The sequence below is a fragment of the Netta rufina genome (assembly GCF_964035555.1).
Source record: "Netta rufina genome assembly, chromosome: 3".
Classification (NCBI taxonomy): Eukaryota; Metazoa; Chordata; class Aves; order Anseriformes; family Anatidae; genus Netta; species Netta rufina.
In genome coordinates, this window is record NC_140125.1 from 80,417,102 (window position 1) to 80,436,967 (window position 19,866).

General features: G+C 38.4%; 1 protein-coding gene across 1 annotated transcript in view; it reads left to right on the plus strand.

The window, feature by feature from the left end:
- Positions 1–6,046: 6,046 nt before the first annotated feature.
- TPD52L1 (TPD52 like 1) overlaps positions 6,047–19,866 on the plus strand; it is a gene marked incomplete at its 3' end in the record, with an annotated part of 32,595 nt that continues 18,775 nt past the window's right edge. Inside the window, exons 1-2 of the mRNA XM_084284150.1 lie at positions 6,047–6,109; positions 11,902–12,050. Coding sequence (XP_084140276.1) covers positions 6,062–6,109; positions 11,902–12,050 — 197 coding nt within the window. The 5' untranslated portion in view covers positions 6,047–6,061. The remainder of the gene's footprint in view (positions 6,110–11,901; positions 12,051–19,866) is intronic.

The following is a 19,866-nucleotide window of genomic DNA, read 5'->3' on the forward strand; positions in this document are numbered from 1 at the left end:
CTGTGTAATCGATGGCATTGTGAACGCAGACCTTGACTTTCATTTAGCAAGATTAATCCTTCAGCATGATGCATTATTATGGACTGGTCTGGGGACAATCAGATGTCTTATGGTCGTAGAATTACGTTAGATTCAGGCCAGTGAAATCAGTTTGTTCTGGTGTCAGCTGGGATAGAGTTAGTTTTCTTCCTAGTAGCTGCTGTGCTGCTGGGTTTTGGAATTGGGAAGAGCACAGTGCTGATACCAAAGGGATGTTTAGTTGGTGTAGAGCAGTGCTCACACAGAGCCAAGGCCTCTCCTGCTCCTGGTGCTGCCTGGCCAGTGAGGAGGCTGGGGGTGCTCCAGGAGCTAGGAGGGGACACGGCCAGGACAGCTGGCCCAGGCTGCCCAAAGGGATGTCCCACACCATGTGGCATCATGTGGAACAATAAAACTGGGGGTTGGCTGGGGTGGGGGTAGGGAGCTGCTTGTGCTCTGGGTGGGCATTGGTCCATGGCTGGTGAGCAACTGCATTGTGCATCACTTGCCTTGTATATTCTTTATTATTATTATTATTATTTGTCCTATTAAACAGTCTTTATCTCAACCCACAAGCTTTTACTTTTTTTTTTCCTGATTCTCTCCACCATCCCACTGGGTGAGGGGGAGTGAGTAAATGGCTGTGTGGTGCTTAGCTGCCTGCCAGCTTAAACCACAATGCAGTTAACTTCAACAATCAGAGTAGGAATCCTAGTAGAGTAGGGTTATTTTAGTGTGCCTTCTTTTGTGAGCGTGCTGTTTTCAGCTTTAGTTTCCTGCACATAAAACCAGTTGGCAACTTGTTAATAATAATTCTGACTAGGCATTTATTTGTCAGTTCATGTGGAAAACTGTTAGCTGTTGGGAAATTTTGCAACTTTGAAATTTTATGCTTTCTATCTTTTGTCAGATAGGGTCCTCACTGGAAGTTAATGAGTAATAAGTATTTCTCTAATTCTGTAAATTAGGAGAAGGAGTAACTTACATTAACTTTACAGCTTCCCCATACTTTCAGTGGGCTGTTGTGAAAACAGAGCCTTGAAATGTTACCTGACTGGATTTGTGACCTCCCAACAAGTGGTCTTTTTGTCTGCATTTTGCACAACCGAAATCAAAGCAAACCATTCAGGGCCTGGGATTCCATTGCAAGGGAATGAGACTTGACAGGGTCTCCAGAGACTTGAGAGCAAACATGGGTAATTTAATAGAAAATAGGCTGCCTGTACTTTGCACAAACTGTTCGTTGTGGTCATATAAAATAACCAATAAAACTGATATTTTAATAAGCAGCTAGTGATCATTTGAATAGTATTATTTAAAGTAATCTAAAGTTAAAGGAAAAGATGGGTTTTACGCAGTGGTCAGCAAACGCAAATCTAAATGCACAGCAAAGACTAGCATATCTCAGTGCTGCAGCCTTCTGGCGAGAAAGATTTGCCTGATATATCAGTATAATATATACCTATATAGATGTTGATATGTTTAATTCCAGGTGAATTAGAAACCAACTAAGTTCTTTCTACCGCCAAAGGAAAAACATGAAACAACCAAGAAAAGCTCTGTGTTTGTCTACTTGGTTGCAGCAATTTTCTATAAAGTGTATGTCTGCACATCCATACAGGTGAAAGTCTGGATTAATAAAATGCCTTTTTTTTTTTTTTCTTGGGCAAAGTACATAATTGCTGGAATTGAATGTACGTGGTTGTTATAAGTTAGACCACACAATTTACTGGTCTATTGAAATTATTTTACTAATCAAGTAAGCAGACACAAGCAAAACAGCGCTGGGTGGCTGGGGAGTCTCCGCTCCACCACGGCACGCAACTTCCCCTTTCCAGTGTCGCTGTTTTATAGCATTGAAGTTCCAGCTTGTCGAGACCTGTCCACTTGTCGACTTGTCGAGACCTGTCCTGAGACTGCGCAGTCTGTTGTTGGGGGTCGTCATTCTTCCTCCAGTGATCATGCGTTGTGCTTGTGTTCAGGTGGGGGCAAAACAGGATGTCTTGCTTTGTCCCCATGTTACAATGCCGTGAGTTATGAAACCTTAACTCCTCAGTAGATTCTTTAAATTCTCAAGGACAATGAACAAACCCCTACTAATTTATCACAGTGGTCAAGTATAAAAATGCAATGTTATCATAAAATTCTAGCTTTAGATGACTAAATATAGCACTTTATATTGTAGAATAATACTAGATTCTAGGATTCGGAAGGAACTGTTTAGATCAATCAACTCATCCTTGTGTATGTTTTCATGAGTTGCTAGATTAAGTATGTTTAACAAAATGTATAGCTAGCTTAAACGCACTAAATAGTATCGTACCTCATTCCTTGATTCTTAATTACTCAGGCAGTTAATTGGAGAATACAGGAGCTCACTGAGATTCCTAATTCCGTTATGCTTCTGTATCTGGTACATCTGTAACTGATGTCTGAAAGATGTATTGCTGCCTACTTGAAAGGACCCTACAGGCAAGGTGGGGTGGAGGCTGAGCTTCTTGCACAAAGCAGAAGGTGGAAGAATGCTTTGTGCTAGCAATACTAGCAATAGAAGCTGTTTTACTACCAAAATCAAAAGTCACTCTTACTTGTATCGGTGTGAATCTCGCTGCAGGTTCCTTTTCTCCCTGGGGGCTACAACATTAAGCTGTTTTATGAGTAGGAAAATCTCTGTAGCATAATTTCCTGTGAATCAAGCTAATGCTGTAGTTTCCCCAGGGGCTGTGATGAACTCCCCTGGTCAGGTGCTGTAGGAACCTGGCAGGAGGCATGCTCTGGTGGAATGGATGCCGTGGTGCTCAGAAGTGCAAACTTGGCCATTTTTTCTGTTGTAAAAGAGATACTACGAATGGCCTTTCTTCTCTGGTTTCTCTGATAACTCATAAAAGAATGAGCACATCTAGTATTCTGTCTGTCTGTGAAATCACTTTACATCTTCTCTACCAACTGACTGTTTTCATTAAGCTTGTTATAAGAGAGCTCTAACTCTGTCTGAGGTCTAACACAGGAGTCAGTGGTTATTAGAGGGGAAATAGGGACGGGCACTTAAGTCTAAAAAAAAGAAAAGAAGGAACAAATTCTTGTGAACCCTACTTGCAGACTGCCTTGCAATTGCTTGTGGACACTCAAATCTCTAGGGGTTAAGTTCCTTTATTCTTTATTCCTCCATTTCCTAAGCTGAAGACTAAGAGAGACAAACTAGAGAGAGTCTGTGAGGGCAGCCCCAGACACTGAAGAGATCAGGTCAGATTCAAGAAAGGAGTTTCTGTTGCTCAGGTGGGGAATAAACTGGGAAGTTCAGATGAGGTAGCACCAGAACTGGAACATCCTACCTGTGCTGATAGGCCTGCCCCAGGACTGAAATGGTTTGTCATAAATGGTGAGGGGATACCAGTGAAGATGTCCTCAGCATAGAGTGGAGTGGCAGTGGGAGGTGAAGTTGAAGACTGAAAGCAGCTTCTTGGGGGGTGAACAGGAAAAAACAACCAAGGATCGTGAAGGAAAGGCAGAGACTGAGAAGAGCAATGGAGGAGTCAGAGAGTAGGTTGCTAGTAGGTTCCTTGTGCTCATGTGAGAAGTTTAAGAATTGAGATTAGTTGAAAGAAGACCAAGACACACAGTATGGTGGAGAGATGTTCAGACTGGAAGTCTGAGGTGACTGAAATAAAGCCAATGCAGAAGGACAGGGACCATTAGGGAGGATTGTGGTAGAGGCTTTAGAAAGAAGGTGGAGGCTGAGGGATCAGAATAGATTTTAGGGGACTTGACACTTGTGCGAGAAACAAGATCAGAATTGTGACAGACACTGGGTAAGGTTGCAGAGGATCATTAAGAAGATTGACATGCATGTGCATTTTTTTTTTTGGAATGGATTTTTATTTCAGTAGTATTTTGAAGATCAAACTTGACCATTTGGTCTAATGAAATCTTACTCGATCTTTGGTGATTTTGGTCTGTGCTGGCTTCCATGTATCTGTCTATCCATTGTCGAACAGTTCTGGCCTCTTAACCTAGGCAATCCCAAACTAATACTGTCCCTTAAGTACAGATCTGTCTCCTTTTTAGCTTAAGTATCAGCTGGTCCTAGATCTCCTTATCTCATGTCTTCTACTAATTCAGCCCCAAGACTTCCCTTAAGAGTTTTCAACCTTAACCCTGTTGGCCCTAAGATTCACCCCAGTATTTCCAAGAGCTGTACTTGTACTGCTGCTCCCCCATCTGTGAAGAAAAGGAGACTGCTGCCAGGACCATGGGGGAGTAAGCTTAGTCTGATTCCCATAGCAACTCTGTTAATCCTCAAAAAAAAATAAATCAAACAATTGTGGTTAGGATGGAGTGGGGCTAATAAAGGTAATTTGGGAGCATTCCTACTGAATAAATGTGCTTTTCTTTTGTTGTGACTTTGGCAATCTAGGATATCCTGGCAAGTTGATTTTTTGGGTAATAGCAAAGGTAAGAACTTATTTTAAATGCTTTCTTCTTTTTAAAAGATTTTTGTGCCAATGGGTGGTGCTCAACTTTTGCATATGGTGCCAGACAGGGGTTCAGCACCTGTGTTACTTCTCTTTCTCTTCCCACTCATGGGAGGTTGTAATTAGTAAGACTGAGTTTGCCACATTGTGCTCTGCGGTGAAGCTGCTGCTAAGAATCAAATCTGTTCTATTCTGTTAAATAGGAGGAAATCCAGGTACGCTGTGGGAGTCTATATGGAAGAAATGATGAAAGGCTGGAGGGAGTTTTGCTTTCTTCTTTTTCTTTTTGCATACTGAATGAAGTACTCGGTTTCACGTTGTTGAATACTCTTGGCTTGCTGCTTGTAACCTCTACTCCCTAATGTCAAAACTTAGTTAAAGTCTAATCTCTGTGGAAGAGAGTATACGGATGTCTGTGGAGGCCTGAAATAAGTTAGTCTCTCCTGTATTAAAGAGCACACAGATGTCAGGAGTCAACTGAGATGGCTGGTTAGCCAGCTGAAGAACTGAAATACAGGGAAAAATGCTGTTTGATTTGTAGCCTGGAGGAAAACTTTCTTCTACAACAGGAACAGATTAAGAACTTCAAAACAAGTTCTAAAGGATTGTTTTCTGTTATGCTTTGCATTGTTTTGTTTGCAGACAATGAAGAATGAGAGGCTGCTATTTAGTGAGATCCCAGCTGCCACTCTTCTCTTCACTGAGTGTTTGGGAGATAGGTTATATTGTGGTTCTTCTGAATGTAATATACCAATTCCAGGTCTCACAGACATTTTTTGTGAATAGTTTGGTTATCATACATACTGATGCTGATTTTGGACACACAGAAGAAGGTGGTGACTGGAGATACAATATGATTATTCTTCCTTTACAGGTTTAGATGAGGAATCAAGGTAAGTTTCTCTCTAACATTTAGAAATTTGCAAGCAGGAGGTATGGCATTTCCTTCTGCAAACTATGGCCACCTGCAAGGTTCTCAAATTGTCACAGAGGTATTCTTAAAGCAAATCCTGCTTGGAAATACACTTCCTGTATTGCTCAATGTGCTATTGCCACTATTCACATAAGTGATCCACATTAATCAACTTTTTTTTTTAAGAAAACCAGGGCTTTTTAGTTATTGTTTAGTTTGGATTTGGTTGGTTGGTTTGGTTTATGCTTTTTTTTTGTTTGCTTTTTTTTTCTGTATTAGAAAAAAAAAAAAAAGATGTCTTGCTATGGACTGGTGGGATCCAAGGTGATTGCCTTCTTGGAATGAGTGGTGCTTTAACATATTAAGTTGCTTTTATTACGGCAGATACCATCTAATACTTCCAATTGTTTTTCAAAAGTAAGAAGAAACAGAATGCTCATGACCTTTAGCAGGCAAGCATTGTTTTGTAGTTAACTTCTTTTTTTCCTAGTGGGTGAATATTACAGCATTCTTTGCTTTTAGAGGATGTCAATATTACGGTTGAAATAACTGATAGCAATTGTTTTAACTTTTTAACTCTTTATTTTAAGGTCTATTGGAAACCCAGGCTTTGAATGAGGCAGATGAAGACATGGTCACTGATGTTGATTTCACCAATATGATCTCTGAAGAAGAAAAAGAAGAGTTAAAAATTGAGCTGGCCAAGGTAATGAATTTAAATTTCTGTGAGTATTAATATTTCTACTTCCTTTAACTGAAATATATTCATTGTAGGGTGAAGTACACATCATAAAAATTGTTCTTCCTTTGCGTAAAACTCTTCCAGCATACAATAATGTGAAACAATTATTTTCCTTAGATGTTTTTGGAATGTTAGCTATCTTTTACCTGATGATTATAAAGCTGAATATGCCATTTTAGTCAACAAAGGCCATTTTTCTTTATTTATAAACCTTCTACAAAAAATGGAAGGTGTTCCTCTATCAGATCTATGAAATTGTTGTTATGGTGGTGTGACACCTGATAGAAAAGATTCTTTGTATGGTGCTCAAAGGAAAAGATGCTGCTGCTGGTTACAGACAGGACTGATGATGATTGGCACAGTAATTTCACTGTGGTTCTGTTTTCTTCATCACCGATGTGTCTGGAGACAGTTGCAATTTTGATTTGCATTTACTGTTTTCCTAATTAAAGAACTTCGGGACACCATGAAAAGGTTTAAAAGTAGTACTTAATAAAAGAAATAATGGGAGAAAAAAGGTGTGAGCTCTGTGGTCTTTTGATTACAAAGGTTAAGGTGATTGTCTAGATTCAGCCTCTGATCAGAGTGCTCTGTGAAGTGTTTGCTGCTATTGCACATGGAATGGGCTCATCCAGGAGACAGCTCTTTTGCTGAGAATAGCTCCTGTCTTTTGTATGACAGAAATATTTAAATTACTGTTATAATATTAAATACTCTAAGTCATATTCCTAGTGACTCTCAAGTCATTTACCTTCAGTGCTGATTTAGGATTTTCTAGTGAAACAAAAAACAAAAGATTTTTTTCACCTCAATGTTACATTGAGCCTTGTTTCTGTGTTGTTAGTTACTTTTTACTTCTGTGCTGATCCTGTTACTTCAGTAAATTACAAGAGGATGCTGAAATTTTATGTACTCAGTTCATCACATAGCAATGAGGTAGGAATTGGCATGTTCATTATTGGCCTTTTGTTGGGATGAGAGGCACTGGGCACAACCTGGAACACAGGAGGTTCTGTCTGAACATCGGGAAGCATTTCTTTCACTGGTGGGTGACTGAGCACTGGCACAGGTTGCCTATAGAGGCTGTGGAGCTTCCCTCCTTGGAGATCTCCAAAAGCCACCAGGACATGGTCCTGGGCAACCTGCTCTGGGTGGCCCTGCTTCAGCTGAGGGGACCAGGGGGGCTGGACCAGTTGACCTCCAGAGGTCTCTTGCAATCTTAACCCTTCTTTTATTCTCTTCCCTTTTCTGAAAGGGACAGATGAGGTATATTAGAGAAGCAAGGAAGAAAAAACACTTCCAGCAGACATCTGAGAAAGATACGTTTCTCTCAAGGGAATTTGTCTGTAGCGTTTCTAGTTATATCTTGTGCATGCAGATTCCTGTGGGAGCTGAGAGTGCTCAGTAGCTCATGATAGAAATGCTTTAATTCCTGTACCAACACACAAATGAGAGATTGCCTTTCAAATATTGTAATCGTGGCTGACCTAGAAATATTATTTTTTTTAATTTGCTCACAGCAGTTTACTGGTATACAACTTATGCTTAAAAACAAAACTGATAATTATGCTAAGAAAGGTTTGGAAAACTTCAACTCAGTGAACAAAGTCAATATTTAAGTGACACTTATGATTCTCAGAAAAGACTTACAAAAACTGGTAAGACTCTTTCAGAAAGAAACCTCTGTGGCAATTGGGTAATGTTTCCTTTTGAAAAGCTGCTTGTCTTTACTTTCAAGCCCTGAGCTACCGCTACCAGTGGTAGTTTTGTTTTCTTCCATATCCATATATGTTGGATAAGACTGTCTTTTTGAGCCTGTGGGATCACCCTTTCCTCTTACTGCTCTGAAAGGTCCAAATCTTCCTTAATGCTGCAATCACTTAATATTTGATACAATGGGGAGGGGTTGTGAGGACCTGTTATGCTTGTATTTAAACAGCAAAATAAGTATCCGTGTTGTGTGTCTGCTGTATATATTCTCCATGTTTCATCCCTTATTCTCCTTCCCCTCTGGAATTAGGAGGGGAGCTAAAACTACTGTTTTTCTGACAGGTTTATTGTGTCCTCTTTTCTCCTGCTAGTAGTCTTTTTGTACTGGAAGCTTTTCAGAGCGTGGACTAACTCTGTTCTTCTATTTGTAGCATGGCTAATACAGCAGGATTCTGAGTCTAATCAGTCTTTGGCATTTCTACAATACAAGTAAAATGAATACCTGTTGTAGGAATTTATAACAAGCATGTGAATTAATGGAGGTCAGTCTCGCACTTCAGAATAATAGCAGAAAATTGTAGCCCAAAAATTTTATGTAAGGCCAGAAGCTTGTTTGCAGAACAGATTTTTCTTCTCCTTCTTTGGTATGAGGAGTGTGGTACTCCTTCGTCATGACTCCTGACTCATGACGAAGGCTGTGGTTTTGAGCTATTCCACTCACTGCTGTCTGTTGTCTTTCCATTAAATTTATCATTCATCTCCAGCTACTTGTGCCCCTCGTGCTGCACAGGCACAGGTATTTGTGCACCTCTCAGCAATGGATATAGAAACTGATGTGACTGAAAACAGCAGCTCGTATTTTCAGCCTGATGGCCTTTACATAGTTCAGTTCCCTCTGATGAGGAGGGCTGTGCAAATGCCCAGAACAGGATACTATGGTGTGGTAGGAAAAAAGGATGCTTAGTCTAACTCAGAAATACATGATTAATTATGCTGTCTTGTCTTTTCTGCAGGGGCCCCTTAATATTTAATCACTTACTGCCTTGATTGTTAAAGCTAGCATAATAAATATTCAGCTTACTATTCAATTTACCATTCAAGCCTTTCATCTGTATTCTTACAAACAATGGCTGAATCTTTCCACTTCCACATTTTACATAGTACTATGTATGTTTCACAATACAGATAATGCTAATTTACATAATTCCTTATTAATAGCAGTTTATCCAAAATGTTCTGTTTTACTGCCTAAGTACTTTTTTTGAGCTGTTCTATGAATCTTTAATTTAAAAAAAAAAATGGGAAAGGGTTTATACTGGAAAATTAGTTTGCTGTTTTTTCTAGCATTCCACCATCTTAAAAGGATGTTAAACCCTTAAAATGTACAGAATCATAGAATCATTTAGTTTGGAAAAGACCTTCAAGATCATGAAGTTCAACCATCAACCTGACCTACCAAATCCTATCAGCAAATAATTTGCCCTAAAATAATCAAGAAAGGCAAAACAAGAGAAAATGTTTTCTTGTGTTTCTTTGCTGGAATTTACCATCTTCCTTCTATATTATTAGCCATTCCCAGATTTCAGAGAGATGTCTGTTTTTGTGGATCTATTCCTGAGATCACACCTTTGTGTGATTTACATGTCAGCTACTCACGGGAACTGTAGTTTCTTAGGTGGTCAACTCTTTGTTTTTATGCATGATAAATACAATAATACAGGAAAGGAAAAACAGTTATTAACTGTGTTTCTTAAGACCACAAAAAGGGAGAAGGGAACATTGTCCCCATAGGATGCATCTGTATCCTTCTGACTGTTGCACTTAGAAAGAAGGGAGGCATAAGGACTTGAAGCTTGTGTTTCTGTTGACTTAAGCCCTATTTTCATAATACAACCTGCATTTATAGTAATGGACTTTTCAAAAAAAGTGATTCCTGACTTCCATGGGAGTTAGGTATGTAACCTGCTTAAATGCTTTCAAGATCCCACTATAACTCCCTAATCCTTTCTACCTACTCCTGTTTTCAATCACTAATATCTGAGCACTTCAGGCCTCGTGTCCACTATTAGTTTAAAATGATGGAACTTGAGGAGGGCTTTGTCGGTTTTAAACAAGTCTCTAATCTCTACAGAAAAATAGTTTGTTATCTTTAACACAGTCAAAAATGTTCATGGTTGCTCCATTGAGCACAGGGTTAATGCTTGATTAAGGCTTTACAGCTTTGTGTGTCTATTCAAGTGAACAGATGGAAGGACATTTTAATAGAAGCCTTTGAATGTTTATATATCCAGGTACCTAATGATCAGCCTAGTGCTACCCCAAATGGAAAGCATTAATGTTAAATTCATTAACAATGTTATTCAGGCAAACTTGTGAGAAACAAATAAAGGGAGCTGCCAACTGCCATCTTAGGTGTGCTGAAATTTGTGATTTCTCCTTCCTGTAAGAATTGTACCAGTTATCCTCTTAGAATAGAAACTCATGCTGCCTTCTTGACAGCATTTCATTTGCAGGTTAGGGATATAATGCAGCATAAAGTATATGGGGAAAGAATAAAGCAATTTTGGGTTGTTTGGTGTTCTACCAGTGAAGTATTGGCCTCACAAGACTTGGTGTATGCTGCTATCTGCTTTGCTGAGGTCATGATTTTGCTTTGTGTTCGTAGTCTTGCTGCTTAATTTTCCTGAGCTTCTTGAATAATTTAGATAGCAGGTAGTGACAAAGGAGAAGCTGATAGCTGGTGGATTAAAGGGTGAGATTTTTCAAAGAACAATGAGTTTGCAGCCAGTTTTACAGGGAAACAGAATGCATGAGTGTGTGAGATAAAAATAATGCTGGTATTGACATCCTAAACATAGCCCTGGAGGTCACAACTGATTCTACTGCTGCTTGCCTCATTCATTCCCTGCAGCCTACGGAGTTAAATCACAGGAAAACTGTCATTCCAGGGAACTTAACATAAGGTAATCAGACACGTTACCATATGTTATCCTATTAACACATGGAGGAAGGAGCACAGTTGGTAAGGGAACTTAAAAACCTGAAGTGAAAGGCAGCTGGTCTCATGTCACTTACCCTTGTTAACTTCAGTACCTCTGAGTGCTGCTTGTACAATTGGCTTAGGAGAATTCACACCTGTGCTTTCAGGAGTGCTGTCCAAGTGATAGGCATCCTGAGTCAATAGCTGACTGTTTCAGTGGTCCCTCTTCTTAGTCAAGTGTTCTGGTCACTGCCATGCTAAAGCTCAATTTTGTTTTAAACATGATTGAAATAACATCCACTGCACGGAGAATTGTTTGGGTTGAATGTCATCGTTACAACTTGAATTTACATGGTTAGGTTAATGACTATGAGCTCTGAAAATATTAATTTGCTGTATTTTTTAAATGATTCTATACTTCAAGTAATGCCTGTTTCTTCTTGTTAACAGTCTTCCTGCTATATATTTTCAATTTAATTTTCAAGTATGTAAGGCCTAAGCTATAGGGATAAAACATATGATACCCATGATACTCTTAACTCATATGGTATGTTATGATTTTTTTAACCTGCTCCTAAGAATTTGTATCAATTTTTACATAAGTGCAAGACTAGAAAAATGCACATTTGAAGTTAAAAGCCTGTGCATTCAAAGAGAAATAGCTACCTGAATTATCCAGTCTTCTTTTGTCCTGCTGATTCCCATTCCATTTGTGAATGAAAGGCTGATGTTTGAGATTCCTGATGCTCCTAAGGCAGATCTTGGTCAAGTTGATGAATAATGAATTACGGACTGGAGAATTATTTTGTCTTAACAGGTGCATGGGTACAGTAGTGCACGTGGGTGGCACAGTTAGAGTAAGTTACTTAGAACAGTAGTGCCAAACTTGTTCTGGACACTTGTGATCTACACAAGTGCTTGAATCTATCTGCCTCTCTAGGCATCTACAAAAAAAAAAGCATGTTTGTGCAAAATTCATTTAATCTCCTAGCATAATCTGTGTTTATTTTGCCTTGAGAACAGGCTAACATTTCTTTCCTTTCTCCTTCCTCTTTGTTTTTCTCAGCTAGAGGATGAAATTTCAACTTTGCGGCAAGTATTAGCAGCCAAAGAAAAGCACCTGGTTGAAATTAAACAAAAGCTTGGCATAAGCCTGATGAATGAACTGAAGCAGAACTTTAGCAAAAGCTGGCATGACATGCAGACAACTTCTGCGTGAGTACAGACTGCACAAATTCCTTGTGATGTGTTGTGTAGCATGTTGTGGGTATTGCCTTGATGAGCCCTGGTATGAAATGTATCAATAGGAATACCTGCCAAAAGGGGTAGATGACAGGAACAAATCCTTCAGGCTTCTCAGACCAAAGAGACTTGAAAAAAAGCCTTCCACAGCAGCAACATGCTTTGCTACTGTGTCACACCTCACCCTTGCAAAATCACAGCAGCTGAAGCTGTCATGGAACTGAGAAGGTTATCTGCATGTCCCATGACACGTTCCTACAGAGTCCTTACTAAGGAGAGAAAGAATACTTCTTTATCTCAGTGTGTTATGTATTTTGAAATTCCAAGACAGACAACATAAAAGAAAGACTACTAAAATATTAGCAATCATTAAAAAAATATTACCATCATCTGAATTCTAAAGAACAACTGACAGAATCAGCTGACGTATGACCGTTGAATTTCTGGTTTTGTCTGTCCAAAAGAAACAACAAAAAAGGTTTTGGGGTAACTGTGCTATCTTTGAGGTTTTCTTAAGTCCTATGCACATCTTTTTTTTTGTTATTTGCTAGCATTGTGGTCTTTGGCAAGTTGCGTATCCCAGCCTTGGCTTACCACTGTGTAGAGTGGGTAACTGGTCCACAAGAGTTCAATGAAACTCGTATGTGTAAGCAGCTTTAGGTTCTCAGGGTGAAAGGTAATGTAGAAATGTGAATTGTTAGTCCACTGCTGATGTTGAAATGCTTTTAACTTGATTTTTTTTCTTCTAGAACAAGACCAATTATACTGTGGCAGTCTGTAGTCTAACCCAGTTACTGCCTTCCAGTAAGGTGCATTTGAAAAAAGTCTGAAATCTTGGGTGAAGAAGCTGGGGAGGGATGTTATTTGAGTTGCATAAGAACTCTTAGCACAAACCTTTTGTCTAGGTTAAAGAAGGAGTTAAAAAATACACATATGGAAATAGTGATAAAACCTGTCCTGAATCTACCACAAAAATGCTTGAGCCTGGAATAAGTAGTGTTTTTTCTAAGTTTCAAACAATTTCTGTTCTGTGTCACTTATGTAAAAGCTGATTGAGAAATAGAGCATCACTGAGAGAGATGGCAAATAAAACTGTGAGTTCCAAAGATGCAAGAAATCCATCATAACTACTGAGGGGTTGGTCTCAGCCAGTACTGATCTTTGAAAATGTGAAAACACCGTATTCTATATTCCTCTAAAACTTTTTTGTCCAAATTAATAACAACATTGGTAGAAAGAAGAACTTAACTTTCATGAATTGCTGTCTGAAAAGTTACTTGTTTTTTTTTATTTTTTTCACAATTAACAACTGGATTTGAGATTCTTAGGGAGAAGCAAGAGTGAGTTGCTCCATGCCAGAGGTGAGCTGGGAGTGAACAGCAAGGCAGGTAGGGCAGTGGCATCACCCATGATGGAGCAGTCCCACAGGACCTGAAGAAACAGAGCAGAGCAGGTGCAGTGACATTAAAAATGCTTTAGCAGATAGCAGAGTTTCAAAATCAAACTATTTTACTTTAAATTGATTTTTTTTTTTTTTACCAAATTCCAAGACAACTTTTCATTTTCCTTTCACAGTGTTGACATTTTACAGAAGGATAAAGTGACTTTAATAGACTCTATTAGTATGGTATCTGCTACTCTTTAAGATGAGCTTTAGAAACAGCAAGCCATTAGGTGTTCAGTGACCACCTCAAGACCACCAACATTTAGGATTGAGCAGGAGTTCATATGTGCCCTTGAAAGTCCTATTATCCATAGTCCAACTGCTCTATAATTCTGGCTGACACTTACTGTACAAGTCACGGTAGTTCAGCATTCTTGAGAACGGATGTGTTAAGTAATAGAGGTGATTCATTGTTGTTACACCAAAATAGTAATGGGGTAGTGTTACTCACCAATATTCTCTGACTTAGTACGGTTGAAAAGCTTGCTTTAAAAAATAAAAGTTCAAAATATTTACATTATTTTATTTTAGGCTTCGAAATCCACAATTAGTCATTTTAAATTCTGAAGAGATGTGGTTTTAAGGAGTATAGTTTTGCTTTCACTGAATCTTATTGGGTTTTGTAGTTGCTATGTTTTTCTAGAAATTAAAACCACTTTTCTTTAATGGAGAGCTTTTCAAACCCACAAGGAACAATTAGGCGCTTTTTTTTTTTCTTTTTTTTTCTGCCAATAGTATTAATACTTCTTTTAAAGCCCTCTATTTAGGGATGTATTCTTAGGGCTAAAGTGGACTCAGAGACTCAGTACCTAACTCAAAAGATGGATGCCACCTGGAATGACTGAATATAACTGAATATAAACTTGAGATCCTGACTATTTTTAAGCATTTACAATTTAAAAGGTTGGCCAGGTAGTTTAAAAGTTAACATAGTGTTACGTATGTACGTCAGAAACTATCATTAAAGAATTCTGTTATGATTTAAAAAGGGGAAAAAAATGTTTTCATGAAAAGGAGAGACAACTTGAGGTCAAGTAGGCTGATGTCCTTCATTCAAGATTATGGCAGGCTCAACATACAGTTCTGCACAAAGTCTGTTTCCTTGTCATTAATGCATGCTTTGGCGTATCCAAAAGCAATCCTAACCACTTCTAGTAAGACATTGTATTTGCTTTGTATTTCCAAAAGTAATGTGCAGCTTCTTCTGTATCGACCCAGGGTTTTTAGTCAGCTTTAGAGAAAAACAAAGAAAATCTTTGTTACAAACGTTGTTTGTAATGTTGTTTGCCTTTTTCAATCTTGTGTGAAATACACATGGAAGTCATTCACTTATGATGTTGACCAGAATCCTAATAAATTTTTCATGCTCCTTGTTCATTTCCTCTGCTATTCATCAATGCACTGATATTTAGTATAACGCATGTTAGGGAAGGTAGCAGGCTCAGCTGGTATGATTTCCCACACACGCCTTTTTAAAGATCAGGTTTTCAGTGAATAGAGGTGGGTGGATATTGTGTTAACTTCAAGCAATTCAGGTTTTTATTTATGTTTTAAACATAGATAATTCATTTATTTAGATGCTAGAAGCAGGATAATGTTGGTAGATTTCCAGGTTATTTATTTTAGCATAAGGAGTCATTAAAAATATCTTTGCAGTGATATTTAGAGACCACAATTGAGCTTTTCTAATTAACATCCTGCTACAAAGGAAAGGTTTTATCTAACCTAAATACAGTGTGTTCACTTAGCTAAATCTTTTTTTATTGGTCGTGCTTCAATAAAGCTTTCACAGTGCTTTCTAGTCTTCGGTACTTCAGATTTTCACTGTGTAGTGCATACAGGTAAGATGACTGCCTCGAACCTCAACTGTTCTGTGATCCTGTACAAAATTAGGTTAAATATTTACAAAGGCAAAGTATAGAGATTATTTAGTCCAACTTCCCCTCTCAGAGCAGAGTGAACTAGAACAGGGTGCTCAGGACTATATCCAGTCAGTTCTGAATATATTCAAGGCTGGAGGCTCTACAGCCTCTCAGGGCAACCTATTCCAGTGTTTGATCACCCTTACTGTGAGGAACCTTTTTCTTATTTTTAAATTGGCCTTTCCCTACTGAAACAGAGTAAGGATCTCGTCTTCAGCTACTCACTGAAAACTCAATGCGCAAGCTTAGTTCTGCTGGTAGGGAACCTGAGGACAATTGTATGGATTTCCACAAATAGTGGGAACTCGTGTTTTGTAATTCAAATTTCTGCCAGGTGATGAGAAAATAGAAAGTAATAGTTACACTGCATGCGTTTTGGACTTGAAATCTACAGTACTTGGAGTCTCCACTAATATAACATTAAATATATAGCAATGTGTGCCAGAGGATCAGAATCTTCTCAGGAAGTTGGCTATAATTTGTGGGCAGCCACAGGCCTACTGTGACTTTTAAGAACTTGGTATACTGTGTTCCCACACACATGCTTGTTATGAGTGGTAGTAATGGAAATGTGGGTGTTTCTGTTCATTGCAATATGTAATCACCTTTTGACATTTTCTTCTCTAAATTTGCAAGTAAATGCACTGGTTGTGTAAGTGAAGAAATAGGCGTGTTGGCTTTAGCAAGCGCATTACCTGTGTGTGGGTGTGAACTGTATGGAAGTAAAGGGAGCCTTTAACTTTCAGTGTTTTTTGGTGTCTTTTGGGTCAGGCCATTCAATGTTCGTGCCTTTTTCAAAGATGTTCTTTTTTTGGCCACTTTTCTACATATACCTATGGCCTTGAAGTTGGAAGGGAGCCATAATGGAAAGTAAGGTTGGAGAAAGGACTTCAGGAAGTTAACATAGTCTATTCTCATTGTCCCATTCCTGAAAAATATATGGCCATTTGTTTACACCAGAAGCTTCATCTAATGGAAATTCCATAGTGACTTCAGTTGATCTGGAACAGATCATTAAATGTAATCTTAGCTTCTCAGAGAAAAATCCACTCTGATTATGGTTTTGACCCAGAAAATGTATACGCATGTATTGCAGATGTCTGTAAATTTTATATCTCTCTACAAGAAGAGGAGACCCAAATGTAAACTGGAATCTCCGGAATGACCAGGATTTAAAATATCCAGGGTCAAGGGAAGGGAAGGTCAAGGGAAAAAGGGGTAGAAAAAATAAAGCAAGGGAAGTGAATGAAAATGGAGAAATAAGAAGAAAAAGAAAAAAGAGAAACAAAATGAGAAGAAAGGAAAAGGGAGGCAGAGATACATTTAATCTGCAGTTTTGTGTTTTTTTTGTGTGTGTTTTTTTTTTTTTTTTCTCTTTTTTGATGTAGCTTACAGTACAGAGCCCACAGACAGTATTACTGGTGCAATTTAAGGTGTGATAAACTGTGAAGTTTTGTCCTGGAATGTCCTAAGCTCATCTGTGCTTAAACCAACATATTATGGCTTTTCTACTCAAGTATTAACTGTACTAGAACTGCTTGTTTTTCTCTCATTCTATGCTATACCACACAAGTAATGCCTTTTACCGTTGTATCCCTAGTGTTTTCCATGGTTTTGAAGACTACAGTGCAGGACAGCACAGAATATTTGTCATCGTTGCCTGGAATCTTTTCTGACTCTTCCCCAGCCTGCTGAACAGCCAAATCTTCTGTGCTGCATGCAGATTTCTGGCTTGAGGCAGGTCCCCTGTGACCTGCAGAGGGTCGGTTCCCTCAGCTCTGCCTTTCCTCTCTCTGTGCAAGAGGAACTACCTGGGGCGTAGTTCTTTTGGCTGGTTTAGGCATACACACTCAACCAGGTGCCAGCACAGTTTCGATTCTCAGCTTATCTGGGAAAAGAAAGAATGTCTATAAAATACATCTGTTGTTGTTTTTGAAGTTGGAATGAATTTCATGTGATAAATTAAAGAAAGTAGACACTTCAGAGTGCATTTGGGAATACGAATGCTCTTAGAGAATGTTTTAAGTATATGTTATCACATACGCATTTATTTCATTTGAGCATTAGAATAATTTAATTAATACTGAGCTTTGCTTTCACAGAAAATTAGCAGAAAAGGAGTTTTCTAGTAGAGAGTTTCTCAGAGAGTTAGATGCTTTACGTTGATTCCAGAAAATATTCTTAAGCTGACTAATAGTTTGAAAAGTAAAAAGAAGCAAGCTCCATGGGACATGACTTGTGCCACCAGGCTCTGCTCTACAATATGGTTTTGTTGTTAATTGTTTGCATTTTGTTGCATCTAATGTAATCTTTATCACAGAAGTGGGTTTCACAAATGGATTAATTTTGCAAGCAAGCATTGATGGAGAAGAACAACGCTTCTAACAATGCTAATTAGCTGTATGTGTTGTCATATTTTACAGAAGCTGATTTTAAAATCTCTATTATTCACTGTAGTAGGTCAAATACGCAGCTTGCCATGCAAAATACGAATATTATCTTTGTAGCCTACTTCTGTCAGTAGACCGTGTATTGTGCTTATGACGGAAGGTTAGATTTAACTCTGCCATGTAAAGGGCAGCTCTATACTGAGCTGAGATGAGATCAAATAGCATACAATATGATTATCCTGTCTTATCCTGCAGATGATGTTGGTCATTTAAAAATCCAGTTCCCTGACCTCTCTATACGTCTGTTGTTTGGCTGTATTTTATATGAAACAGCATTTCGTAAAAGCTAATATGAAAAGAAGTAGTAATCTTCCTTAATTTGCTTTGAGTGGCTGTAAAAAATGAGGCAGTGAGACTTGGTTGTCATAAGATAATACAACCTAAATGCTATATACAAAGCTGTCAGGTAAAAATGCAGTCAAGATATGCTGCAAATCTGTTTTGTCAACAGTGTACATAACGGTACTAGAGATGTGAGTTCTCTTAAAAGCTTCTTTTAAATGTGTTGAGGAGAGCATATTGCCAGAATATAACTGTGGCATGTCAATGTATTTTATGATAACTTCTAATAATATCAGTTTTATAGACATTTTATTTCTTAAAAGGAATTCCTTGTTTTTTAAAAAAAATAAATAATCAAAGTCAACGGATAATTTTTTTTACTTGAAAGTCATCTGAAAAAGCTAATATTTGAAATGACAATGAGTTTGATTTACAATTTTACAGTTGTGCCAGCAATTCACATATACCATATCTGTTTAAACCTTTTTTTGTCTACAAAATACACTGTAGGTATTAGGAAGTGCTAAATGAAAAGCATGAACCTGGATCCTTGTTAGTCACTATAACTAATTTTCCTGTGCTATGGAATATGTTTAGATGCCACAAAAACAGAGCAGACATTCCTACTCTAACTGCCTAAATCAAGAGTCTCTTGTACCAAGTTAGCCTGTTTCTGCTTTTACTAATGCTACTGGGCATCTGGCATAATGCTTTAAAACTCATGACCATGATGGTGACATTGTATGACTGTTAGAAAGAAAGGAATGGAGCCTGATGATGTATTGGTGTAAAATGCACCACACTGGTAGTATTTCTGGAACCTCTGTGCCCTAAATTCATGGAGTTCCAATTCCTGCTGGAGCCTTTTTGCATTGTGGTTCAGGGTCACAAACCTTATTTTAGCCAATGGCTAACTATTGAGATGCTTTCACCTGTCCTGATGAGCTCAGTGATCAGTACTTGCCTAATGTTTGCCACTAACAGGTGCTGAAAGGATGAGAATCTGAAGGTATTGTACATCACTTGGCACATCAGAGCTGTTGGTGTTGGCAGGAGGCCTTGAGAAAAGACATTCTTACAACACTGTTTTCCCAGGAATGAATTTCAGTAGTTCTTAACTGGAATAGCAAACTTAATTTCTACACTTAGATGCTTCTGAAAATTATGTAAGCTGTTCAGTGTGTTAAAACTACAAACTGCTGTGTGTTACCTGCAAATATGAGAATTGCTGGCTCAGATTATTAATGTTATGTGCAATTGACAAGGTTCCCAGAGGTCAGAAAGGATATGTTGGAGGTCACTGATAACAGAGAGGTAACAAGGGGAAGGTATTGAATGAATGCTGTAAATACAGTACAATTATAATAAAAATATCTGAACCAAAATGCTGTGCTATATGTCAATACTGAGTATAACTAAATGTAGTGAGGCAGTGTACTCTGGAAGGGTCATTAATTTATGAAGAAGACATAGTGATACGAGTAATGGTGGAGAGGTAAGGATGGCGTGTTGATTTTTAAGCTAGTTATCTGCAAGGTCTACCAAGATGCTAGTTATTTCTTGTCTCTGCTGGCAGGCATTACAAGTTGCACAGCATTTTTACCTTTGTTCATTTTGTTCTTTAAAGCTGTTCTTCAGCATTGCTGGTGGAGGGAGGCATGTCAAAGGTCATTTTTGCGAGTTGATGCTGA